Consider the following 26,202-nt stretch of genomic DNA (forward strand, 5'->3'; position numbering starts at 1 on the left):
AAACGGCTATGAAGAATCAACAGAGGAAATAAAATTAATACTGCCATGACAAAAAACTGGAAGTAGTAGGAGATGGATGATTTATAAATTCAGTCCTCACATATTATCTAGAGGAGTCAATATATAACTTCTGACTCTTGTAAGTCAAAACTGGCATATGTATATTTGGTATAACATATTACTTCGATATTTTGGGGGGACCATAAATTGTTAAAACAGCAATTGTTAAGGTAACAGGGTAGGAAGGGGACTGTGGCTTTTCACTATATGACTCAATTCTTCTCCAGCCTTGAGCATACAGTACTTGGATAAAACTGTATGATTTTTATTTTTGAAGTAAAAATCCTAGTTTCTTCATATTTACAAATAAATCTAGTCAAATTATCATCCAGGAAAGTATATTAACCTAGAGTCCCATGGGGACCTTTTTTTTGGTGACCCTGAATTACTACAGTGACTTCATGTTAATTTCTCTATTATTTATATTTTGATCCATTCAAAAGTTTTGATCTTAGAAAAATACACATAGCATAAGGTATAAAATAAGTGAAGAAACTGGGGCAAAGGAAAACCAAGTGTAGGAAAAATAAGATGAGGTGAGAGGGAAAAGAATCCATTGGAACCATCTGGAAAGCTGGTTGAGAATGAAGCTCCTTGGCCCAGGTTAGTTAAATTAGAATCTCTTGAACAAAGCTCTGAGTGAGTGAAGTAGCTCAGTCGTGTCTGACTCTTTGTGACCCGGTGGACTGTAACCTACCAGGCTCCTCCCTCCATGGGATTCTCCAAGTAAAAATACTGGAGAGGGTTGTCAAGATCTCCAGGGGATCTTCCCGACCCAGGGATCGAACCCAGGTCTCCCGCATTGCAGGCAGACGCTTTAACCGTTGAGCACCAGGGAAGAACAGAGCTTTAGGATCTCCTCTTTAGCTGCTCTGATGACTTGGAGTCTAGATGTAACTTAAAAGAAGACAAGGAGTGACTACCAAGATATCAGGATGTTTATTAGTGTCATGGAATTTAGAGCATAGAACTAGAGGAATGGACATTGAGACTAACTCCAAATAATACATTTAAAAATAAATCTTATGTTAACTAGGATCATCCTTTCTTTCACTATTATATTTCATAATCCTCTTCTGATAACATTACCTCCCTAAAACAACCCTGAAGGACATGGGAAGACTCAGTATGTCATTTCATCCTTTGATTTTGACTTTTAACGTGAGATGGTATGTTCTGGGACGTCTTCTCTTTTTCTCTTGGCTCTATTCATTGCCTATTATACCAGGTAGCTTGGATATTCCAAGGCTTGGGTGTCTTTTTTATATGTATCACATCAAAAGGCTAAACAGATACCTAGAAGAATCCTATGTATTAATAGCACTTAATCTTTTCTGCTTCTTGTGCTTTTATTTTCAAAACATATTTTCACATCTCACATGAAAATCAAAAGTTAAAAATACTAAACTTTTAAAACATAGGATTTGGTATATCATAAATATAAAAGAGAGAATTATAGCTTAATTTTACAATGGACTTAAGAATATGTTAAAAATTATACACAAAAAGTTTGTCATTTTACAGTGACTTCTGCTGCAGCTGTAGTTTTTGTTCAATGATATCTGAGAAACGAGGAACTTTTTTGGAAATAGCCACACGGATATCATCACTCATATTCAAGCAGCTTCTGGGCTTTGTTTTAAAATGCAAAAGTGATGAAAATGCCAACTCACAAAGGTATGTAGTTGCAAATGGTATGAGGATTTCTAGCGCTGTCTTTGCCAGGCTGGGAAACACTGTGAATTGAGCACACCAGAAATCCTCAAGCTTCATTGTCTCAAATTCCATTAGGATTTGGCCACTAGCTCGTAATTCAGCAAGATCATTTTTCACTACATAACCATCATCGACAAAGTCCAGGTTAAAAAGAAATGGATCCAGTATCCATTTACTTGCCTCATCAAGATCTCCAACAGAGAAATAGCCATGGAAGAAGCCGCTCAGCTGTTGCAGGTGCAGTGTTATTTCAGCTGTGATGCATAAAGCTTCATTATCAGAAACAACAGTTTCTTCAAGAAAAGGAAAGTTGGTAAAATTTCTTTTCTCAATTCGCTTTAGCCAAAATGGAAACTTCCTAACAAAGGCAGACAACTTCTCTCTAGCTGATACTGTGTTCATTCCAGTTCTTTGCATAGATGCACTAAGTTCATTTAGGTGTTTGAATAAATCTGCAAGGTATGCGAGGTGAACTTTAAACTCTTTGTTTTCAAAGCCACCAACTAAATTGCTGCTTTGGTGGTGAAGAAACTGATTTATTTCTTCATGCATTTCAAAAATATGAGTAAGTATTTGGCCTCGGGAAAGCCACCTCATTTCAGTATGGAAAAGGAGAACACTATACTCTATTCCAATTTCTTCAAAAAAAGCCTGAAACAGGCGATGATTTGGTGCCCGCCCTTTGATAAAATTTATTACCCTCACCACAGTAAAAAGAGCATCCCTCAGTTTTGTAGGCAATGTCTTTGTGACAAGTGTATGAGGGTTCAACAAACAATGTGTGATCACGATATGAGGTACCTCTTTTTTCACACAGCAAACAAACTCTGAATTTTCTCCTAGCATAGAAGAGGCACCGTCAGTACAAACAGAGCCGCATACATCGAGTGCTATCTTATGTTTCAAAAAGAAGTCTCTGAACAGGTTAAACACATCTTTTCCCTTCATTGTTAACTGCAGGGGTTCACAGAACAGGAATTCTTCTACAATCTCTCTCTCTCTTACGTACCGTACAAATGCCATCAGCTGACTGCAGTCATCCACGTCTGTTGTCTCTGCAAGCTGAATACCCACTTTAAGAGGACTGGCTTTGATATCTTCTAGAACTTGCTGTAAGATATCCTGGCTCATTTCATCAATTCTAGAATGGATTACATCATCTGATAAGGGTACCTGCTGAAGCTTCTTTTGTGCATCTGGTCCCAAAACTATTTGTGCTATTTCCAGTGCACAAGGTTTCACTAATTTTTCAGCTATTGTATGAGGATTCTTCTCCTTAGCACATAAATATGCAAACTGATATGACGCCTGTAGTAAGGCATCTTCCTGAGATGCAACCCCAAATGTTTTCAGGGTTTCACTCTGATCAGCTGGTGCTGGCACGTGTTTCAGGCTACTGAGATCGTGCCCACCTATACCACCATGCTGTCTGTTAAAATGGTCAGACAGTTTTGATGGCCGGAGGTCAGCATTTGAAAGCACCGAGTTACACAACACACACTGTGGGCGCTGAGTTCCATCAATCTCTGTCAGACAGGTGAACCAGTAACGAACATAGTCATCGTCCCACTTGCGTTTCTTCGACATGGCACCCCAAACTTCTCACGGAGTATTCCACAGATGTTGAAGATTTTTGCTTGGAAGTAAAATATAACCCAGACATTAAAAACCAGTGGCTAACTGAATTAAAACAAAGCCACTTCTCATGCCATCCTGTTATCTGTGTACATGTCAAGAAATGTCCTGTAACATGTCAGTTCAAAGTAAGCCATGACAATATGACACAACTTAAACTGAGCAAACTCACAGCTAAAGCCCTGGAACAAACACCTTGCCAAGCAAGTTATATATGAGAGATTAGGGCTTATGCAAATTGTGAATACCCTGTAAGTTCTCTATTGGTGAGCTGCAGTTATGGCTTACTTTGTTTTCAGTGATGTATATTCCAAACAAATCTGGTACATTTTGTATCCCCAGAAAAGGCATCTCACTGCCATCCCTTCCTTCCATCCTATGCCAGAGATGCATGCACACCCCCCAGTTATGAACTAGTGAATGGAGAATGAAGTCTTCACTAAATACTCTAAGGAAGGGCAGATTTTGACATGGTGGCTAGTTCTTTCTAATATATAAGGATTTAAATCAAATAGCCAACTCTTTGATCCTTGAGTGGCTTTGACTCCAACCTAAGCAGAGAATTTCAAACAGGTCTGACTAAGCCACCTTTGACACAGAAGCAGGATACATACTATCAGTCCATGATTCACACTGTCATATAAAAAAAGCAAAACAAGAAGCTCAGGAGAAACACAACTATTCTTGTTACTGAAATTTCAGAAAAAGTTCTCTCATAGAAGAAAAGCCTTAATCGCTTCTCGGCCTTTTGGCTAAGATCAAGTGTAGAAGAAAAGCCTTAATTATAGTAGGAAAGGATGTAGAAGGCAGGCATTCTCTAGTTTAGTAAATAAATGGAGGAATCATCTAAGTCTCTATACATATTCTTGGACCCTAAAATACATATTCTTGGACCCTACACTCAGATATTCTGATTCCCTAGCTCTGGAGTAGGGGCCCCAAGTATGCATTCTAAATAAAGTGTTTTAGACAATTTTTCTGAATAGTACCCAGAATAGGAATCTCTTAATGAGATTGCCTATCACAATCACTTGGAGCACTTCTGAAAGAAAACATGTCCCTGCACCACCTCAGAACTACTACATCATCATTCTCCAGAAGTAGGACAAGAGAATCTAAAATAAAGTTGTCCAGGTGATTCTGATACATATCCAAGTACACAGACAGATTTAGAGGAATGAACACATTCCCAGGCCAATTCCTAGCCTTATAGATATTCTAGGTTGCTAAGTAAACACTAAGTGCTTTAACACCCATTTACCTTTTCTGAGTTGATGACAACTTCCTATGAAAGCTGAGGGACCTAAAAAGAAAGATATGTTTTTTTTTTCTCTTTCTCCCTCCTGAGCAATGAGTAATGGTATAATCCACATGTAGGCTCAAATATACCTTAGAAAACAATTCTATCTCCCATATAAATGATTCCCAAAGTTCTGTGCCACAGAATGTGGCTGAAATAATGTAACAGGGGTACACTGAAATCCAAATACCCACTTTAGCCATAAAAAAAATCACAGTAAGCAAGCCCAGAATATTTACTTAAAGCCCTAGCTTGCTAGAGGCTCTGCCAAGAATAACTAATTGTAAAACATACTTCTATGTAACTACTAAGTTGATTTGCCATATGGTTGCTATCGACCAGTTGAAAATTGAAAGATGTCTCCCAGTCGGTATAGACAATTTAGAGTTGATCTTAAGCTTTGTCAAGTGAGGAGACCATGGGCAGACTGTTTAGAACCTCTCCTAGTTGATAAGAGCATTATGAGATGAACATAGAAAAATGCTTATCTTTCTGTATATTGTTATGTATATTTTGGGGGTACAGAGAAAGTGAAGGAGAAAGCTTTACTTCAAATGATTTTCTTTACTTCAGGTTTACTTCTAATGACTTCCAACTAGAAATTATAGGATGAGTTAAGAGTACATTCCTATCCATTCTATGTTACTCACATATATTTTGATTGAAGATTTACCTGTTTGGAACAAGAGAATTTTTAGAAAAATTCTTCTCCCTCCCCCTCAAAAAGGGAGAATAGGTAGCAAGAAGTTTTAAGATCCTCAAAGATGAACTTACCGCCCAAGAGGCTTTCTTGTGTTATAGAATCTCACAATTCTCACTTGTTCCTTTGTGGTATTTAGCAATCACAATACCCTAAAATATGTAAACATTAAAAAAGCATCAACTTATTAAGAAATTATTATTAACTGAAACAGTGTGATAATGGCATGGTTGTGTTTTTAAAAAGTCTTCATTATTAGAAACACAGACTTAATTATTTACTGGTGGAATGATGTCTGGGCTCTCTGAAATACAGTACTTCAGCACACACACACAATGGGGGTAGAAATAGAATAGGACTGGTCTTGAGTTGGCTGGGTGATGGGCATACATCATTACACCGTACTCACTCTATGTATGATTGAAATTTCTCATAATAAACAGTAAAATAAACAAAAAGGCTTACTTACTAAGATAGACATAATTAGTTTTCAGAAAGTTTTTTTTTTTTTTGAGAAATTTTGAAAGCCATCTGAAGATGCAGAATGAAAGAACAGATACAACAGAGTAAAATGTTTTGCAAGTTTATGAAGGGTAAATATGAACCAGAATCACAATTGAGAGAAAAATCAGTCAGTTACAAGTAAACATTCATATAACAGAAATACCCGGGGAAGGCTAAAACATCTATTTCAGCAGTGACAACATGCAAAGAGCAGCAGTAAACCTTAAATGCCAAACCAAACACAATCAAACTTCTACCTGGCCTCTGCCTATGCCAGTCCATGGTAGGTGCAGGTATCCAGGGAGGCAGAGGGTTGAAAATTCACTATCTTTACGTTATTAAAAGCAAAAGCCAGGAGGGAAAGTACGGGAAAGCAACAGCCGAGCAAATGCTCCAGAGGTAAACGCCTGGGATGCTGGCTTTGTCACTTAGAGGCTGGGACCTGTCCAAGCTTCAATCCCTCAACTGGGGATGACAATAGTACCTACCTTATAGGGTTGTTGGGAGGTTTAATTATGAGCGTGCATGTAAACGACATGGGCTTGTAACTGGCAAGGCTTGTTGGTGTATTACAAAGGACGGAGCATTTAGGAGGCTGCCCGGGCGAGCTAAGGACGCCGGCGGCGCGGGAAGAAGACTGCTCGCTCTCCAGCCGACGGCTCCGAGACACAGGCGCAGGCCCCAGGGATGCTCGGGCTTCTTTTAGGCGCCCGTTTCGGGTTCCACTTCCCTCTCCGTTCAGGCTGGGGCTCAGCCTCCGGGCGCTGGAACCAGTCTAGGCGGCGGCTCCTCGGGTGCGACTCCGGAGTAGGACCCTGCGGGGCGCGGTGTGATAGCTGCGCCCGCAGCGTCCCCCGCTCTCGCCGCGCCGGGCTCCATCCGGGTCCTCCTGGAGCCTTCCCGCCCGCAGACAGGGCGAGGCGAATCCCCGCACGCAGGCGCACTGGCAAACGGCTAGGGCCCCCCACCGCCTCCAGGAAGGAGCACGCGCGTTGGTTCTCTTTTCGGGTTGTATACGTGGAGCTGGGAATTTTGTGCATGTTGTGTCTGCAGAGAAGATGCATCGTAGAATCTCAGGGACGAAAGGCACTGTAAACCCACATAGTTCTACTTTTTAACATTCAGAGCACTAGAAATAAAATTTTATATTGTCAGGCTTTGATCTTGGCGATTATGAAGCTCCAATAATTAACCATGTTCTTTGTGGAATCAATGAGGAAGAAGAGAAGGAAGTTCATTCTACTTCCAAATTAAACATCCAGGCAAATAAGACAAGCTGTAAATTCGGTCATGATAAAACGGGAGAGGATGGGCTTGTGTCCTCTTGCCCATGCTGTTTGCCCCCATCTCCCAATTAATTAGACCGTGTGGGTGAATTTGCTAAGAATCATCATCCATCTTAGAGAAATGACTTTTAAGAATCTTTTAAACAAGACGTTTAGAGAAATAAACCCATATCAGATTTTAGAGAAAAACTCTCAAGTAGAAACTAGAAAATGTTGAATGAAACAAACCTAAATACATTTCTCTTTCCTATTTTAGGGGTTTTTAATGAAATCACATTTTATTCATTTTTGTAGTCAGTCTTGTGAGAAGCAGCATCCCACAAGCCTAGGGGAGTGAGAAGTGTTAAAGAATGTGGGACAAATAACCTCGTTTTCAGGTATTGAGGGTGAACCTGATAAAAACACCAAGAACCTGCTTATGGTTTCTGTCAATGAGAAACTGCAAAAGGCCAGCATTCTTGGTCCAAAATCTGGGCCTTTTAATGTTAGAGAAAGGAATAGGCTTTAGAGTCAAAGACTTTGGTTTATGTCCTGACCCCAAACTTTTACTGTTAGGACCTGAGCAAGCTACCTGGACTCATTGAGTCCTTATGCTTATTGTGAAATATGGATATCATCCTATTACTCACCCCATGAAAGTCTTCTGAGGGATAACATATGCAAACTATAGCACATAGTTCCAGCACTCATCTATAACTGAGATAATAAAATCAAAGCTCATATCTTGAGTGATGTTCTAGATGTTACCGTTTATCCAAAATGAAACAGATACCGGGCTCTGTGGCGCAATGGATAGCGCATTGGACTTCTAGACAAAATGAAACAGAAATAAGACATGATTTCAGATATTATAGAATTCTTCCTGAAATCAGCATAAATTAGGTTTGACAAGAGAAAACAGAAGCCCAGAAATGTTAGGTGATACATTGTTTTGAGTTAAAGTGTCCTGAAATTTTCTAACTCAAATGTGCAGAAGCTAACTCAGCCTTCCTGCCAGTCCTATAAACTACTTTTCTGCCAAATATTTGAAATAATGCTGCAAACCACTCACAGTTAAATATTTTTAATTATATATCTTTATTAACAAAAGATAAATAAAATACAAAGTAGACACTAATATCAGATTTTACATTGAACCACCCTATGTTAAGGTAGGAATATGAAAACATAAATTTTTGACATTCTTAAAGTAGGTAAGAATTAGATTTGTTTGATCACTGTTTTAATTTCATACTGGTCTGAATTTAGACACAATGTATATCCACAGTACTAGACAGTTTGATTCAGTCACTTTCCCATTAGCAGTATTTCTGAGATGTTAACTTAATGCAATACTCAGGTGGGATTTGGTAGTTCGGAAAAGCCAGTGAACTGTTGAAAGTCAATGTACTTGTGTCAGGGGTTTTAAACAGGTTGTTTCCACCGGTCCCACTCTGTCAGTGTTATCTTCCCAATGTTATTAGAAGCAGCTTAAAAATCATGTCATTCTCAGATACTAATAACCCTACAGGCTCTGCTTGTAATATTCTGAAGACACCTTCAACTTCAGGTTTCACTTTTTGCAAATTTTACTGAGAGACACCTGCTGGCTATAAAGATTAGGTACAAGAGATACTCTACAATCTTTTAAAAATCTAATATTCTCGACTGTTACATAAAGGCAATCACAATTAAAATAGCAATTAATAATACAAATCATATCCTCTGTGACAAAGGAGAGGATTTCTGTGTCTGAATACTCTCGTCCAGAATGGTAAAAGACCTAGGACTGATCAGTCAACACTGACTCAGGGTGAAAAACATTTTCCCCCATTCAAAGGCTAGCACATTTAGTTCTGAGTATAAGATACAAGGAAATGTTTTGAAAATCAAAATTTTATAACCAAGTGGGAAACAGAATTTTTACTACACAGACTTGACATCAGGGATAAAGTTATTCACACGTTCTACAGATTTCCTTCCAATAATCTAAAGCTCAAGATAGGTTATCAGTTTCAGATCAGAAAAATATGAGAAGGCAAAAAGAAATGATTATTAAGTAACTACAGTTATAGTTACTATTAATTAAAAACAAAAATGAAGCCCTTGTTTCAAGAAAGAGTAACTAATTGGCCTTCACAATGAGTCCTAACACTAGATAAAGGGCCATAAAAATTGACGAAATAAAGTTTGAAACTTAATAAATAAACGTTGAGAAGATAGTCATGATAGGTGGAGAACTAAGATCTTTTCCCACATCACTAATATAAAATCTGAAATAAAATCTTAACCTGCACTTAATGTACCACTTTATTTCTTCTTTGTTCTTCACTGTGTAAAGGAATGAATTTACTATGAGATTTCTGGATGCTTTATTAGGCAGTCTCCTTGCTTCCTGACTTTAACGAGAATAGATATGGGTTTTTCCATCGATAATCAACAGCAAGAATCTAAAAGAATGCATCAGCAGAGTCTATCTTGGGTCACGGTCAGTGACAAGTTACTACTGTCCGAGGAAGGAGGCCATGGGGTCATCTGGCCTCTGACGTTTCATTCTGTAGGCCTCCATTTCCTCTTCAGTGGGTTCCCGAGTTTCATATATGCTGTTGTAAGGTCGCTTCCTCTCATCGATCTGCATGATCTCCTTGACATGAAGAAGACGGGCCTCCTCTGCATTCAGTGCCTATAGTGAGAAGAAATACATGAGTACCATGGCTCTGAGTCAGATCCCTTTGGTTCAGAAGTGGCAGAGTACCAAAAGACCCCACTGACTATGAACTGTTACATCAAAAACCTAGACTGCCTCAGCTTGGGAGTCAGCTCTATCGCTGTCAAGCTACAACTAATCATTATTTGGCTCAAAAATTTTCACAGAGCACAAAACATTCTATGACATTTTCAATGTTAAAGAAATTTTATTTAACAACAAAAACTGAATGAGATTCATTTTACTGATAGAAGCCGACAACCAATGCTTTTGGTGGGAATACAATTCTGACTTTTCCCAAGACTTGCTGAAACTTAAAAATTATAGAGCTAGATGGCAATTACCTCTGGGGAACATGTCAATAACTCTAAAACAACAGCTATACCAACCATTTTTCTTCTGTGCATTAGTGATATTCAACAAAAGTTCAAAAGGCAGGCAATATGGAGACATAAAAAATCTCCATTTGTATTCTAGACCTGATAGGTGACCCAAGCAAATCACCCAGTCTTGGCGTTTGTTTGCTCATTTTTAAAATGAGCTTGGGAATAAGACAAGATAATTTTCTAAGATTCCTACAAATAAAGACGACTGTGGTCACTTTTACTATTTATTTAGCCTTCACAAAGTACCTTTTTCAACTTCTCGTGTTTCTTTTCCTCCTCATCACTCTCTGAACTGCTCTTCCGATGCTTCCTCTTCTTCTTCTTCTTCTTCTTTTTCTCCTCTTTTAGTTTCTCCTGATGCATCTGAGGATTTACACAGTGTTATTAATGCAAAACCAAAGTTTTAGTGCAAGTTTTAAAGTCTTCCCTTTAAGACTTAAAAACTCAGGACAACTGATCATGGACATACCTCCATGAGGGTTTGAGGTTTTTTCACAGATTCTTCTCCAGTTGCATCATTTATAATACATTCCTCTGAATTCTGTGGAAAAATATATGTAATCTAACTTGAGTGTCTAAGAAAAAGTTAAATTTGAAACATGAAAATATATGTTTCATACAGATTTTTGATCTAAGAACTTTGGCTGTTTTTATGAACTAAAGGACAATTACTTACAGCAATCTCCTTCCCAGCTTCTCCAGTACAATAGGAATACTTGAAAAAAGAGTGACAGCATTTGTATCCCCATCGGCCTTCTTTCCAGTAAGATCCCCAGATATGCTGCAGAGAGAGAGAGAGAGGTTATTTTAAAAGGAGCCTGAAACAGGTTTCTCATATACTGTTTTTCTTTGTAAAAACATCCTATCTTTAATTAATCGTATTATTTTTTAAAACCTGAAGTACAGGTGATTTACCATGTCGTGTTAGTTTCAGGTGTACAGCACAGAATATATACATATATATATATATTTTATTTTTCCTCTTTCAGATTCTTTTCTCTCATAGATTATTAAAAAATATTGAGTATAGTCCCCTGTGCTATACAGTAGGTCCTTGTTGGGTTAGTCTCACATGCTGGTGATAAAAAGTGAAAATTGTGGGGACTCCAGGGTTGGCTTAACAGGCAGAGTGTGTGGTTACAATAATCTTACATTCTATTCTCACTCTCCCCCCCAAAATTAAAAAAAATTAGGCTACTTGACTTCTCTTGAAAAATTCAGAAGGACTGGGAAATTCTAGGCACATTCACACTTGTCAGTAACTGCCTGTTGCTGACCAGTGGATGCTCCTTTTAGACAGGGCTCGTGTTCTCTAGTTTGGAAAATTTGCCTGGCTCATTTCACTCATACATGATTACTGGCCTGGTTCTTATTTGGTAGCTAGGTTTTTGACCCTTACTTAGAAAGACAAGTGTAGTCTGGGGACTATAAAAGTACAGCAAATTAAATAAGCTTTATCATGTGATACAATATGCAATATGACATATACTTTGTCATCTATGAAGTGTCTCCGTCAAAATATTTAACTTATATCAAGCCTTTGTATCTGAATTCCTGTTTATAGGAAATACACGGAATAATGCAACAATATTACAATAAAAATTAATTAAAACACAGATGAATCATAAAGAAGATGTGGTATACAACGGAATACTACTCAGTCATAAAAAAGAATAAAATTTTACCGTTTGCAGCAACATGGATGGAACTGAAGGGGCATTATGCTTAGCAAAATAAGTCAAAGACAAATACTGTATATCACTTACATGTGGAATCTAAACAAATACAACAAACTAGTGAATACAAAAATAAAACTAGTGAATACAAAAAAAAGACACAGACTCACAGATCAAACAAGTGGTTAACAATGGGGAGGAGCCGAGAGGAGGTACAGGGATTGAAGAGTGGAAGGTACAAACTACTGGGTGTAAGACAGGCTAAAGGATGCACTGTACAATGCAGGGAATATAGCCAATATCTTGTAAAAACTGTAAATGGAATATAACCTTTAAAAATTGTTAAAAATAAGAAAGTTAAAATACAAAAAACCAAAATACAACAATGATTTACTAATGAAAAATATAACTCAGAGCAAAATGCTAACAAGGACACAATATAATTCTAGTTCAACACATACTGTATGATTGTTGATCTTCACATCTTCCTCATACTTGGAGCAGGCAACAGCCCGCTCCTGTCCTTTGATGACTGTCCCATGTCTTGAGTACTCCACATAGTCTTCAGTCTGAGCTAACAGCAATTCAGCTGGAGGAGCATCCAAGTGTTCTTGACCACCATACTAAAAGAACATTGAACATTATTAAATATATTTTACAAAGATTTGCATTCAAATCTTTACTGAGGGGTTTATCTCCAATCACAAAGATTAGAGGACTAATCTTCATGGGCTTTGTTACATAAAACACAGTGGAAAAAAAAAAGTCACCAAACTTTCATAGGCAAATAAAAGATGTCTCAATTGCTATTCATTTGTTGAGTGTGGTGAATTACAAAATGCTCATATAAAATTCCCCTTATCCTGTGTGCATGCCCATTTGCCACATGATTTTGCTGCTTTATCCCTTGGATCTGGGCCTGGCCATGCTGTTTGTTCTGGCCCCTGGAATATTGGCAAATATGATGTAAGCAAAGATCTGAAAAACACTTGTGCACCAGCACACTTTGTTGCTAACCTCTGGTATCCTGAGAATGTCATGTAAAGAAGCTGGGCTAGCCTATCAGAGGACGAGAACCCACGTGGGGTAGAGGTGAGGCCTCCATGGGACAGAGGAGGCCTGTTACCTGCTAGAAACCAAAGGGAGGCCATTCTAGATCATCTGGTTCCAGATAGGCAGGCTCAGAACAGGAGACCCAGCTGATGTATAAAACGGTGAGAAGTAAGAAATATCTGTTCAAACTATCAGGTTTTGAGGTGGCTTGTTTTGCTATAAAAGCTCACTGATACAGTTATACTGATACTGTATACCAACTGCACCTAATCCCAATGGATTAAAATGGACTGTGTATCGTTTGGTCACAATTACCTTTTCCAGGATGCTTTCTTTCTGCTGTTCTTTGAAGTCTTCTTTCTTGACTTTGAAGGACTTATACAATAACTCTAGTTTTGTAGGATCTGCTTGTAGATGCACTTCAGACCCTTTGTCATAGGCTTCCCAAGCAAACACTAGGGTAATTAAAACCATCGTAATGAGTTGTCAGCTACATTGTTTTTGGGCTTCTTGAAAACAAGCTTTAAAAAAATGCCCCCAAATTTCTTATGAGCTGACATAAAATACCTTGACATAGAGGAAACACTTACATTGTGTCTGGGCCATTGATATGGTATCACCTGTGTATCTAACGAAGTTATCCCCCGCATAGCTGACTCTGTTTAAAAAGAACAAAACAAAAACTGTTTCAGAGATTAATTTAAGGAAATTTTTCCCAACCATAGATGATACTCATTTTAATTCAGATTGCATTTTATTAATAAAAACTCCCGTCCCTACTCTGAAATCTTTACAGTGAACTTGTTACTTACTCATCTGGATTCTTTCCAGCATTCGCATAGGGATTCTCTCTCATCGCTCTAGTTTTGGGATCATAGTAAGCAGAATTTGGATCTAAATTCCGCAAATACTAGAAAGAAAAAATGTTTTAAGACTTGTTAATGTTTACTTTCATCAAAGATTTTAGCAGACTAGTAGGAGGAGACAATTAAGTGTGTGTATGTGTGTGCATGTCTGGGGGTACAGTTGAAGAGAAAGAAATCCAGAATGAAATACTTTGGAATGACTGAGTATATTACCCATATATTATCCAGATACCATGTGAGTAGACAAAATTTAGGTTGGGAAGACATATTTTTCTGAATATGTATGTTAAGTTGGCAAGGCTTACTTTTGCAATATCTTCTCGAATCCTGAGATTCCGGACAGTAATTCGTCTCTTAGAGTCAAAATTCTGTCCAGGCATGTCAATATCATCTGCATATTTGTCTTCATCCTCATCTTCACTGTTATGATCTTTTTCCTGAAAGAGGAAGAGAGAAGGGGAAATTTTTTTGAGAAAAAAAGAGCAGTATCTAGTTCTTATTTTCCCTTTAACCCAACCCTTATTCCTTGTGTTCTTTAAGCCTATTATTATTATCATGAGTTATTACTAACATTAGCCATCAGAAATTTAAACCTTAATGTATACCCTGATAGGATCTGTATGTATTACCGTCTGAGAATTCGGTTCCTCTTCTCCCCACTGATGTTTCGGAGAATTCTATGCCACAAAAGAAAATGAAATTGTGATTTTATTATACTGAATCAAATGATTATTTAACACTTTTAAAAACATAGTTAAAATAATAAATTTAACTGAACAAATTCTCATATTTCTCACCTGTAGTGAGCACATAAGTTTTAAACACAGGTATGTCATTGTGAATAATTTTATCACTGTCTACAAATCCAAAATTTTCATTGATGATATAATCTTGATGATTATAATCACAAAAATGTAATAGAAAGATTAAGTTGATCAATATACCTAATAAATATTCTTTTCATACATGTTTATCTTCAGCCATAACATTTTCATTAAATTTCACTGTTTTTCTATTAAGACCAAAAAGGAAAGTTACCAGGATCATGTAATAAGTATCTCTAGAGCCAAAACAGTCTTTGTAAAATTTCGGCAATGAAGAAATCTACTCAGGTGACAACATACTGTGATTTAAGGAGGGTGTGAACTCCATGCCTCAAAGATACCCTTTCTTAATTAGCAGTTGGTCAGGATATTCTCTAACTCCACAAAATGCCTGGAACAAAGTGCTCAGTATTTCATTATGTCCCTTTAAAAAGCTTCACAAGTTAAAAAGAGTATCTTATAGCTCAGTAGGGGTGTGTGGAAATATGTATGTATAAAAAAAAATATATATCTATATATAGTATATTGGTGGAAGCAAAAATTTTAGTATAGCCTTTTAAAATGCTTGCTAAGTGATAAGTCATCAGATTTTATATATACATATTCAGTGCATCAACAATTGCACTTTCAGGAATTTATTGTAAGGAAATTAGTATGGCTATTATATAAAGATGTATATGTATGTAAGACGCTAATGTTGTGTACTACTGTACAGATAACTGGGAAAAAAACAAATCAACAAGAGATGAATGGTTATTTAAATTACTGCACTCAATAAACACTGAACAACCATTAAAGTGATTTGTCCAAGGTGCAGAAAAATATTAATATGTATACTTTGGGCTCCCTAGTGGGTGAGATGGTAAAGAATCTGCCTGTAATACAGGAGACCCAGATTCCATAACTGGGTTAGGAAGATCTCCTGGAGAAGGGAATGGCTACCCACTCCAGTATTCTTGTTTGGAGAATTCCATGAACAGAGGAGCCTGGTGCGTTTCAGTCCAGTGGGTCACAAAGAGTCAGCCACAACTGAGTGACTAACATTTTCACTTTTCTTTTTACTTTTCATACTTTGCTACCTTTTTTGTTTGGGAAAAAAAAGAGGGAAAGATGGGAATAAGATTATACATTTGTATTTGTTTGTATTTACACAAGACACTCTGAAAGGATCTGTAAGAAAAAGAAAAAAGATTATGGGGGGTGAGGTTTAGAGATAGGATGGACTGAGGCAGGAGTGGGAGACTTCTCAATGGACATCTGTCTTAAATTAATTTTGATTATTGAACCATGTGAATTTATATAAAAATAAGTTATAGGTCTACATTTAATGATACAGAAAACAAGTCCTCATTGCACTGTATATTATTTAATAGAAAAAGTAGATGATAAATGAGAATGTAAAGATGAATCCATTTAAAAAACATGTTGTATTATAATCATATACATACATGGATATATGTGAGGGAGTGAACTGGGACACTAAAAGGCCTACTTTAAAATGTAAATGGTTAATATAAGGAATATTTTTCTTCTTTATAATTTTCTATATGTTTTTTCTGAGTATGTGTTACTTTCAAAATTGGAAATTTTTTTTAAGAATTTTTTTGAGTTCTTGCAAGTTGCTAGTTCAACAAAGGATATTTACATTGTTAAATCTTTATAATAGACACAGTCCTACTGTATGCAGTTAATCTTCACATCCAAATGGGCAAAACTCACCAGTCCCTTACAAACATTTAAGTATGCTTACTAGGAAAATAAATTTTCTTTCTCTTCTTTCTTCCAGAGTTGGTAATGATTAACAATCACAACACTAGCTACCAATTACCAAGTGTTTACTGTGTGATATGTATGCTAAGCTTCCTGTGTGTGTATGTGTGTGAGTGTGTGTGTTGGGGTAGGGGGTGGGTAGGCGTCGTTATCTCTGCTTTAGAGATGATGAACTGAGGCTCAGAGAAGCAAATTAATTTTTCCAGGACCATCTTGCTAGCTAGGGGCACAGCTGGATTTTAACATCATCTCTCTGTTAACTTGTGCTTGAACTAGCCTCTGTGACTGCTCACTTAGTAATTAACTTACATAGCTCTGTTTGCTTTGTAATTATACTTGCTAAGAGTCCCTTCCTGGAGAAGGAAATGGCAACCCACTCCAGTACTCTTGCCTGGAAAATGCCATGGACAGAGGAGCCTCATAGGCTACCGTCCATGGGGTTGCAAAGAGTCGGATACGACTGAAAGACTTCACTTATTAAGGGTCCCTTTTAGAAATTTAAACTTGATAACTCGAAAATGTTTTTTACTTACACCATAAATTTGTTAAAATGAAACTTTCACAACTAATAAGCATAACTTAACTATTAAACTGACTGACTGGGGAAAAAAATAGGAAAAAACCTGTCTGCAATACATCCTTTTCTTTTTTTAGTTTGAAAATTCTTTTTGCCTTACATGTTCAAAGTGTAGGAAACGCTAAAATAAATAAAAAGAAAAATCCACTAATTCTATACTAAATGAGAATCAGTGTTTAATTTCTATATTAAATGAGAACTAGTGTTCTAGTCGTCTTCCCTGTGAGGTAATATGATATTTTACATGTGTCATTAAAATATGTGTTATCCGGTGTTGTTACTAAGCTTTGATGAAAGCCATTTTAAGAGCTATGCAACATTCTCTCATGCAGGGGAAGGATAGCTCACTTCACTAATTCCTTATTAAACTATTTTCAATTTCTTACTGTTGTAAAAAGTGTTGAAGTGAACATTTTTGTGCAGAGTGATTTTTCTGAATACTAGAACATTTTTAGGATGGGTGAATCTACTAATTTAATTCCAGAAAAGGTATATAAATATTTTATCGCAATATTCTCTCCAAAATGACTGCATCAATTTATAGTCCCTTGAACCTTTAATGTGTCAGTTTTACTCTTTCCCCTTACTCTTTCCCCTTGATAGCACTTCTCTCTCTCTCAAATTTCTTCTAACTGGAGAGATATAAAATGAATTTTTGTATCAATCTTCATTTCTTGTTTACTAAGAATTTGAAATTTTTTAACAATCATTTTATTACTTACAGCCTGTTCCACTAATTTTCCTGAGGCTAATTCTTCTTGGAGTTTTTGGGCTTTCAGCGTTCGTTTTGCCTAAGGAAAAAGAAACATTTGAAATTTACTTTCAATATTCAAATGAGCATTTAGTTTTTTATATATTTATTTTCATTTATTTATCTGGCTGTATTGGGTCTTAGTTGTGGCATGCAGACCCTTAACTGTATCATGTGGGATCTGGCTCCCTGACCAGGTAATGAACCCCAGCCCCCAGCACTGGCGTACGGAGTTCTGGCCAGTGGGTCACCAGGAAGTCCCATCACACGAAGATTTAATTTTTATATGAGTTAAATGCGTAAGTTTACTGTTTTCAGAAAAGGTCAGTGGACAAGGCTGTCTTGTAGCTCTAGACCTCTGGCTCCTGAAGAACACAAATTATAGGGAATTTCCTTGTAGTCAAATGGTTAGGACTCCGTGCTTTCACTGCCAAGGGCCCAGGTTTGATCCCTGATTGGGGAACTAAGATTCCACAAGCTACGTAGGGCAGCCAAAACACAAACAAAAAATGCCCCAAACTACTCAACACTGTAGTGGCCTAAAAAAGGATGTATGTACATATAAATGCAACTGATTCACTTTGTTGTATAGCAGAAACTAACACAACATTGTAAAGCAGCAATAATACAAATTAATTTAAAAAAAAAAGATGAATGAATAAAGAAGATGTGGTATACAATGGAATACTACTTAGCTATAAAAAAGAATGAAATTTTGTCATTTGCAGCAACATGGATGGACTCGGAAGGCATTATACTAAGTGAAATTGGTCAGAGAAAGAAAGTACTGTGTGGAATCTAAAAAATACAACAAACTACTGAATAAAACAAGAAAGAAATAGATTCACAGATAACAGAAAACAAACTAGTGGTTACCAATTGGTAGAAGAAAAGGGGAGGGGCAATAGGCAGGTAGGAGATTAATAAAAGGGGGGTTATTATGGGATTATATGAAATCGTGTGTGTGAAACTTTTGAAAATTATAAAGCACTGTAGAATTTAAAGAATCTTTCATTTAATAAAAAATAAATTTAAAAAAAACCCGAAATGAAAATGAGTTAGATCCAATTGGCCATATTTAAGCAGGAGTTACAAAGTCCTGTTTGAGTCAGGCATTAATATAAACTAAGCTAGATAGAACCAGGGATAAACTGCAGACAGCAAGCCTTGCTGACAAGGAGCCACTTAACTCCAGATGACTGACTCTTCTCGGCTGGCCCAGGATTACCCTTACCACATATTTCATTGCTTGAGAAAAGATAAAATTCAGATTTTATTAAAATGTGAAATCCCATGGTCTTAAATGTTAACTCTACTTCAAAAAAAAAAGGAATACGAAACCAAAAAACAGTAGTGACTATGTTTTTAAAAAAAATGGGAGTGAGTAGGTGAAATCATAACAGAAAAAACTGAGGTTAAATTAAAATTCAGTTTCCTGAAAGGAGTTATCCTATTCTTTCCCCGCCTTCAAATGGTATGTGAGACAACTATAAAACAGGTCCATAGGCAAGATACAGTCTGGGAGCCAAGAGTTTATAACCTCAGGAAGCCAAAAGTTTTGAACACTAATCTATTTTCAAGCTTCCAGTATTTCCTGCAAACTAAAGCAGGGAGTAATGGACAATATGAGAATAAAGTAAAAAGAAACTGCTGCCAAATAAGGCTAGTATACTGTTTATTTCACTATTCAATTAGGCTTACTACTACTACAATAAAAATGCGATCATTTTTATACTGCATAGACAAAAAACAGAGTTACGAAGCTAGAGATATACCAAAATATACATTCTTTAAGGACAGCAGGGAAGCAGTGAACTGTGCTCACCAGGTCAACTTTGGCATACTCTTCTACAATTTTCATGTGTTCTTCTGGATTGTAGCCATTCCACCGATCCCTCTTCCCATCGTAGTCAAACATCAGCTGAGGCTGGACATGTTCATCTGGAGCTATGTTAGTCCCTGTAAATTTTGCTCCAACTCGCCTAGGTCTCTGGAAAACAGAGTAAGATTAAATTTTTCCCCTAAGTATTTGAAGCCATGAGGAAAATTTCATATAACCTTTACAGAGCAGTGTGAACATACCATGGGACTTTATGGTTTATTCAATTATCAGTTAGTCCTCCTGCAAAAAATTTTGACGGTGCTGAACTAATTTCATTCAAGTTAATGTTTTCATTTAACTTGTACCTAAATATAGGTAATTTAAAAAACAGAATTAACTTCTCTGACACAAATAAAGAGACTCTCTGACAGCAGTTTCCAAAATTCTCAAAGGTGAGCTTACCTCAAAACAGTCTTTCTTTTTGTGTGTCATGGCTCCACAGTTTTCACACGCTCCTTTTCGGTATTTAGTAGTTATGGAATTCTATAAGCGGATATAAAGAAAACCAAAGAAAATTTTTATTTATCTAAATAAGTTAAGAATAACTTTGGCTCTCATTACTGTACTGTCTAATGAAATGACTTATTTGTTAAGAGGAAAACCAGTTATAAATGAGAAAGCTTAAAGACTTTAGCAATATCAAATTTATAAAATATAGAAACTAAAGTAGTAGGTATTGTGAATTCTAATACCAGATAAAAAGGTCATGTAATCTGTTTATGTTTTATATAGTATTACCTTAGAGGTTCTTATATTAAGTTCTTAAAAATCTCCATTTCTACAGACATATATACAGGTTACATACCTACCTCTTTTACACCCCTCTTGTACCATTCTCCTGATGAGCTGTACTGTTTTTGTTTCTCTGGCTGTGGTCTCTGGTGCTTTAAAGTAGGCCTTTTTGATGGATCAATATACCATGGCACTGAAGAAATATACTGAGGAATATGAGGATTGATGTCTCTGTAATAAAAAAAAATTTTTAAACAAAGTTGTAGACTGTAAGGGTATCTTTACAGAATGTAAGGACAGAGATATTGCAGTGGGAGGGGGAGACAAAATATACTTGTTATCACTATAATAAAAAGAGTTAAAAATAAAGTATATTAGAGTGAAAAAATTTCGAACAGAGAAACTAAAAATAGTCATATAACTGAAGATGTAGGAGAGATGAAGGAAGACAGGGATATATGTTAGATTAACCTTTTATCAGAACAAGAAATTAATTAATAATGTCGAGTTGATTATAATAATAGTAGTATAGGTATGTTATTTAGAAATGTGGAGGTATCAACCAGAAAAACTCAAAACAGATTGACAAATTCAGTCCTCGCTTGGTATCTGAGAGGGACTGGTTCCAGGACCTGCCTCAGATACCAAAACCTGTGGAAGCTCAGATACCAAAACCTGTGGAGGCTCAAGTTGCACAGCTGGGCCTCTGTATCCATGGTTTGGAATCTGAAGATCCAACCAGTGGCAGATCTTGTGGCACTGCATGTACTTACTGAGAAAAATATGAGTATAAGTGGACCAACACAGTTCAAATCTGTGTTGTTCAACGTCAGCTGTAGTCACTTGTGTACAGTAGGACAGGGAGTGGGAAGAACTAAAAAGGACTATAGTTATCATTACAAGTCCTTTGTTATTATTTATTAAACTTTATACATATGAGTTTGATACAATAAATGAAAACAAAAATGATGGAAATGGTAAAGATGGTTTCTGGTCAAAGCAAAGGATGAGAAATAGGTAGACTAAGTAGACATGAATTTGAATTCTGAATGAACAGATCTTGCAAAAAAATTTAAGTACTCACTTTCCTTCTTCATCAACTTCTGCAGGGGCATTACCCAATTTTCGCTGTTCTTCAAGCTCCTTCTTCTTTCTCCAGTCCTCTCTAGTCATCTTCTTTGGTTCCTCCAAACTCATTTCTTTGGACCCCGACAAGGGGGCTGCATTAGCTGCATCCACAGCTGCAGCTGACATGGTTATCTGGCCTCCTGCATGAAAAGGAAAAAATATCTATTAGAATAAACTAGGCCTTCCTGAATTCACCAGAGAAACTATCAAAAGTACACCCTACAGATTGGGAGAAAATAATAGCAAACGAAGCAACAGACAAAGGATTAATCTCAAAAATATACAAGCAACTCCTGAAGCTCAATTCCAGAAAAATAAATGACCCAATCAAAAAATGGGCCAAAGAACTAAACAGACATTTCTCCAAAGAAGACATACAGATGGCTAACAAACACATGAAAAGATGCTCAACATCACTCATTATCAGAGAAATGCAAATCAAAACCACAATGAGGTACCATTACACACCAGTCAGGATGGCTGCTATCCAAAAGTCTAAAAGCCATAAATGCTGGAGAGGGTGTGAAGAAAAGGGAACCCTCTTACACTGTTGGTGGGAATGCAAACTAGTACAGCCGCTATGGAGAACAGTGTGGAGATTTCTTAAAAAACTGGAATTAGAACTTCCATATGACCCAGCAATCTCACTTCTGGGCATACACACTGAGGAAACCAGATCTGAAAGAGACATGTGCACCCCAATGTTCATTGAGGAACTATTTATAATAGCCAGGACTTGGAAGCAACCTAGATGTCCATCAGCAGACGAATGGATAAGGAAGCTGTGGTACATATACACCATGGAATATGACTCAGCTGTTAAAAAGAATTCATTTGAATCAGTTCTAATGAGATGGATGAAACTGGAGCCCATTATACAGAGTGAAGTAAGCCAGAAAGATAAAGACCAATACAATATACTAATGCACATATATGGAATTTAGAAAGATGGTTAACGATAACCCTATATGCAAAACAGAAAAAGAGCCACAGATGTACAGAACAGAATTTTGGACTCTGTGGGAGAAGGCGAGGGTGGGATGTTTCGAGAGAACAGCATCGAAACATGTATATTATCTAGGGTGAAACAGATCACCAGCCCAGGCTGGATGCATGAGACAAGTGCTCGGGCCTGGAACACTGGGAAGACCCAGAGGAATCTGGTGGAGAGGGAGGTGGGAGGGGGGATCTGGATGAGGAATACATGTAAATCCATGGCTGATTCATGTCAATGTATGACAAAAACCACTACAATATTGTAAAGTAATTAGCCTCCAACTAATAAAAATAAATGAATCAATAAATAAAATGATATGATAAAAAAAAAGTACACCCTAATAACACATACTGTGGGTTATATATAATGTATCATATGTTCTTTTTCTTTCAAAGCATCTGTAAGGGAAAGGTCTCTTTCTACTCCACTAAAATCTTTATATACTGTTGCAGCTGTGCTTTCAACTCTATTGGTTAAGTGGAGAGACATGCACATGCATTTAAAATTTCATGAGACTCATTCTTTCATATATATATTCCTGATTTCCTCTCTACGTATGTGTCTCAAACTTTTCTACCACATTAATCCTTAATGAGTACACAGGGTCCTATCTCTGTTCCTCTTAAAAACCGGATGATTTAAGATCACCTATATTCATTATCTCTATTTCCACATTATCTGCTGCCCTTCTCAATCATTCCCCTTCCCGCTCCAAAGATACCTCTAAGTTAGCAATGTGGTAAGTCCTCTGGACATTGTTCAGTTCTATTTCTCCCCCTTTTCTTTTGATATATTCTTATCCTTTGGCTGATATGACATCATATTCCCATGGGTTTTTTTGTACCCCTATCACTGCTCCTCCTGTATCCTTCGTAAGTTCTTCCACTTCTGCCCAGTTACTTAGTTTTGGACTCCTCAAGGCTCAATTCTAGGCTTCCTTCATCACTTTAAACTCCACCAGAGGACAAGTTCATCTATTTCCAAGGTTTCAATAGCCACGATATACAACTGCTGGCTCTCCAATTTATTTCTCTACTTCAGATCTTTTTTCTGAGCTTCAGATAAACACAGTCCAATTGCTTACTTCAAAGTACCTCCACTTAGATGTCTCAAAGAAATCTGAACTCAACTAGTCTTAATTCAAATTCATAATCTTCTCTATGAAATCTAATCTTCTTCCACTGTTCCCTCTCTTGATGAAAGATACCACTATCCATTCCTTTTCAGAAGTGTTCCAGCTAATTCCCATACCTATTTCATCATGAAGTACTGTTATTTTCATTTTCTGAATATCACTCGAATTCATCTACTTCTATCAATAACCTGAGTGTATTACTTTTCCCTACTAGTCTCTTCTGCTTTCTGCCAATCAGTTCACCACACTGCAGTGTTATTTTTTCAAACACAGATTTGGTCATATCATGTCCCACTACCCAAGCTGAAAACCCTCAAATGAAACGCTGTCCAAGAGAAATATACCACCAGACCTATATGTCATTTTAAATATTCCGTAAGCATATTAAAAAAGCAAAAGGAAACAGATAAAATTCGTTTTTTGCAATATTTTGCCTAATTACCAACACATTTTCATTTCAACACAGGAAAAAATAAATCAATTCTTTAAAATCTGATACGGATTTTACATCTATTTAGATTGGTCAACATTTCAAGCGCTTAAGAACTACAAGCACAGTTCAGCTCCAACAGCACCTTATAATTCTTACTTTTTCTTTTTAATTTTTTTTTTTTTAATTCTTACTTTAAAAACCACTAAAGACACAGTCCTGGTCTGACTGGGCACAAATACCACTACTGAGGCCTAGGACAGCTGCTTCCTTGGTTCTCGGTCCCCGTTCCCTTCTCAACCGGGCGTTCATCAATCCCGTGAGGATATTCCTAAGAATTAGGAGCCTCTGGCCCTCTTCCCCGAGTTCTCCACCTTCACTCTCCTCCTCGTTCCAAGTTCTCACAAGATTTCCTTACCCGGTCCCAACGCTGCTGACCCTGGTACAGTTCGACAAGAATGAAGACGATCGCCAATGTTTACTTCCTGACTTCCTCTCTCTCCCGGCAGCCACTGCAGCACTTTCCGGGCGACCCACACATGCGCACTTGGGCCTCAGGGCGGGGGGCCAAAGCGAAACTGGTCTCGCGAGATCTCGAGCTTTTTCTTTAGCTCTACAGTAGGTCAGTAGAATGGGTTAGGTTTGAGGAGGTGCTTTTCTGCTCCGTAGTTTTCAACTCTTAGACTCGACGAGTATTACGACGTAAAATAAAACAAAACAAATTTCATACGGAGAACAGACAATAGCGTAAGCATCGCTAGAGCGCTACGAGGTGCGTGAAGTTAAAACAGTTAAAATCAGTATTAATTAGTAGCCAGGTAGTGTAACACGTTAGGGACAAGGTAAACACAAAATTGTCTTCCTCTTCTCGAATTTACATCATATAGAGTGAGAAATACTGAATTATTTAAGTAATTTACAGTTCTAGAAAGCCGCTATGAAGGGTGTACTAGGTACTTTGAAGACATAGGGCAATTCAGCAATTGTGACACCTCACCCCTGATGTTGATACTGTATTTTACCATTAGGAAAAAAATACTGTAAAACGATTTCCATTGTGGAAAAACAATGTCATAGATAGCTCAACCTTCCTTTAAAGAAGAATAGGAAATAAAATACTGGAAAATAATAATTTTGGAGTACAGTTTCCTCCCTCCCCCCTTTAAATCCTATCGGTTTTGGTAATGTTTTATTTTTCAAAACAATATGTGCTCCTTTCAGATGTCAAAATGACATCCTTGCCTCTAAAAGAATCTCATCATACTCTTATTAAGAAATTTTAGTGCATAGAGCATAGGAATGTAAATATTCATTTTGATTTTACAGGGCAAAAGTTGAAGGAATGGAAGTTGTCAGAAAATAGTCTGAAAGTGAGTAGTCTATCAATCACTCATACTTAATTTGTATCTCTTTAATACAATTCCTGAAATTTGTTTGAAAGTGTTAATGTCCGTTTAGTTAAAACTACCAGGCACAAGTCAGGGAACACATCTCCCAGTGGAATTATGGAACGTGCTGGACAAGAGGGAAGAACTTTTTGTAAGGTTCAGATTCCCTCCTGGAGTATTCTGAGGAGGGTCTGAGGAAGCAGGAATCAGGCTGTTTGATAAACTGGGATCAATTAGGATCTTGGTGCGGTTGTGAGGTGAGGGTAGTTTAGCAATTGGATATCTCCAGTAACAGTCCAGGGCAGAGCAAAGTGAGTTTGGGGCATCATTAGTAAGAAAACAGAAGTATTGGTTGTGGCATTTTACAGTTACCTTGGGAAACAGTGCTTCCTGTTGTAGGAGGGCAGACTTAACCTAGGGAGACAGAAACTTTGCATCCAAAAACCTCAGGAGATAAAAAATTCCCACTTGGAAGCTGTAGGTGCTGTTAAAGAGAAAAGCCACAGGCCCAAAATGGCTTCACTTGTGCTAAAGCCCTTGATACAAAATTTATATTTAATAACTAACTTAATCACAACTTCAAAATTCAATCACCAGAAATGTAATCCAATGAACCAGTTGGGAATTTCCTGGTCATTACTGAAGAAGTAATCTGGCACATGGCCCCTTTCCATTATCTCCTCACCCCCACCCTGCCTCTCAGTGGAAGAAGAGGCAATT

At 37.2% G+C, this 26,202-nt stretch overlaps 3 protein-coding genes across 5 annotated transcripts in view; all 3 read right to left on the reverse strand.

Annotated features, from left to right (window-relative positions):
* Nucleotides 1-5,565, reverse strand: part of C1QTNF2 (C1q and TNF related 2) — a 61,319-nt gene extending 55,754 nt beyond the window's left edge. Inside the window, exon 1 of the mRNA XM_065919034.1 lies at nucleotides 5,486-5,565. The gene's annotated coding sequence lies outside the window, so the exon portion shown is untranslated. The remainder of the gene's footprint in view (nucleotides 1-5,485) is intronic.
* On the reverse strand, nucleotides 990-6,458 carry FAM200C (family with sequence similarity 200 member C). Of its 3 annotated transcripts, none has more exons than XM_065919032.1 (4): nucleotides 6,404-6,449; nucleotides 5,486-5,563; nucleotides 5,362-5,384; nucleotides 990-3,412 (listed from the first exon to the last, which is right to left on the reverse strand). In XM_065919032.1, the coding sequence occupies exon 4, from the start codon at nucleotides 3,361-3,363 to the stop codon at nucleotides 1,579-1,581; it is 1,785 nt and encodes a 594-aa protein (XP_065775104.1). In that variant the 5' UTR covers nucleotides 3,364-3,412; nucleotides 5,362-5,384; nucleotides 5,486-5,563; nucleotides 6,404-6,449; the 3' UTR covers nucleotides 990-1,578. The 3 variants fall into 3 exon arrangements, with proteins under 3 accessions (XP_065775104.1, XP_065775103.1, XP_065775102.1); XM_065919031.1 differs by lacking the exon at nucleotides 5,362-5,384 and adding an exon at nucleotides 4,673-4,714 and having other exon boundaries at nucleotides 6,404-6,423; XM_065919030.1 differs by lacking the exon at nucleotides 5,362-5,384 and having other exon boundaries at nucleotides 6,404-6,458.
* A 1,801-nt stretch (nucleotides 6,459-8,259) lies between these two features.
* Nucleotides 8,260-24,625, reverse strand: SLU7 (SLU7 homolog, splicing factor). The gene is made up of 16 exons (XM_065919036.1): nucleotides 24,513-24,625; nucleotides 21,489-21,672; nucleotides 20,482-20,635; nucleotides 20,075-20,155; nucleotides 19,616-19,780; nucleotides 17,762-17,830; nucleotides 14,498-14,545; nucleotides 14,174-14,305; nucleotides 13,815-13,912; nucleotides 13,593-13,660; nucleotides 13,318-13,457; nucleotides 12,411-12,572; nucleotides 10,950-11,054; nucleotides 10,743-10,814; nucleotides 10,520-10,636; nucleotides 8,260-9,863 (listed from the first exon to the last, which is right to left on the reverse strand). Exons 2-16 carry the CDS (start codon nucleotides 21,656-21,658, stop codon nucleotides 9,684-9,686), a joined length of 1,761 nt encoding a protein of 586 aa, XP_065775108.1. The 5' UTR covers nucleotides 21,659-21,672; nucleotides 24,513-24,625; the 3' UTR covers nucleotides 8,260-9,683.
* Nucleotides 24,626-26,202: the final 1,577 nt, after the last annotated feature.

Source organism: Muntiacus reevesi, chromosome 1 (genome assembly GCF_963930625.1).
Source record: "Muntiacus reevesi chromosome 1, mMunRee1.1, whole genome shotgun sequence".
NCBI lineage: Eukaryota > Metazoa > Chordata > Mammalia > Artiodactyla > Cervidae > Muntiacus > Muntiacus reevesi.

Excerpts from the sequence above, each read along its gene's own strand:
- FAM200C (XM_065919030.1), bottom strand. The coding sequence starts at position 3,363 with ATGTCGAAGAAACGCAAGTGGGACGATGACTATGTTCGTTACTGGTTC.
- SLU7 (XM_065919036.1), bottom strand. The coding sequence starts at position 21,658 with ATGTCAGCTGCAGCTGTGGATGCAGCTAATGCAGCCCCCTTGTCGGGG. Across the intron at positions 14,306-14,497 it reads AGGAACCGAATTCTCAGACG|GAAAAAGATCATAACAGTGA; the intron begins GTAATACATACA and ends TTCCTCTTTCAG. Across the intron at positions 10,815-10,949 it reads AAGCTGGGAAGGAGATTGCT|AATTCAGAGGAATGTATTAT; the intron begins GTAAGTAATTGT and ends ATTTTTCCACAG.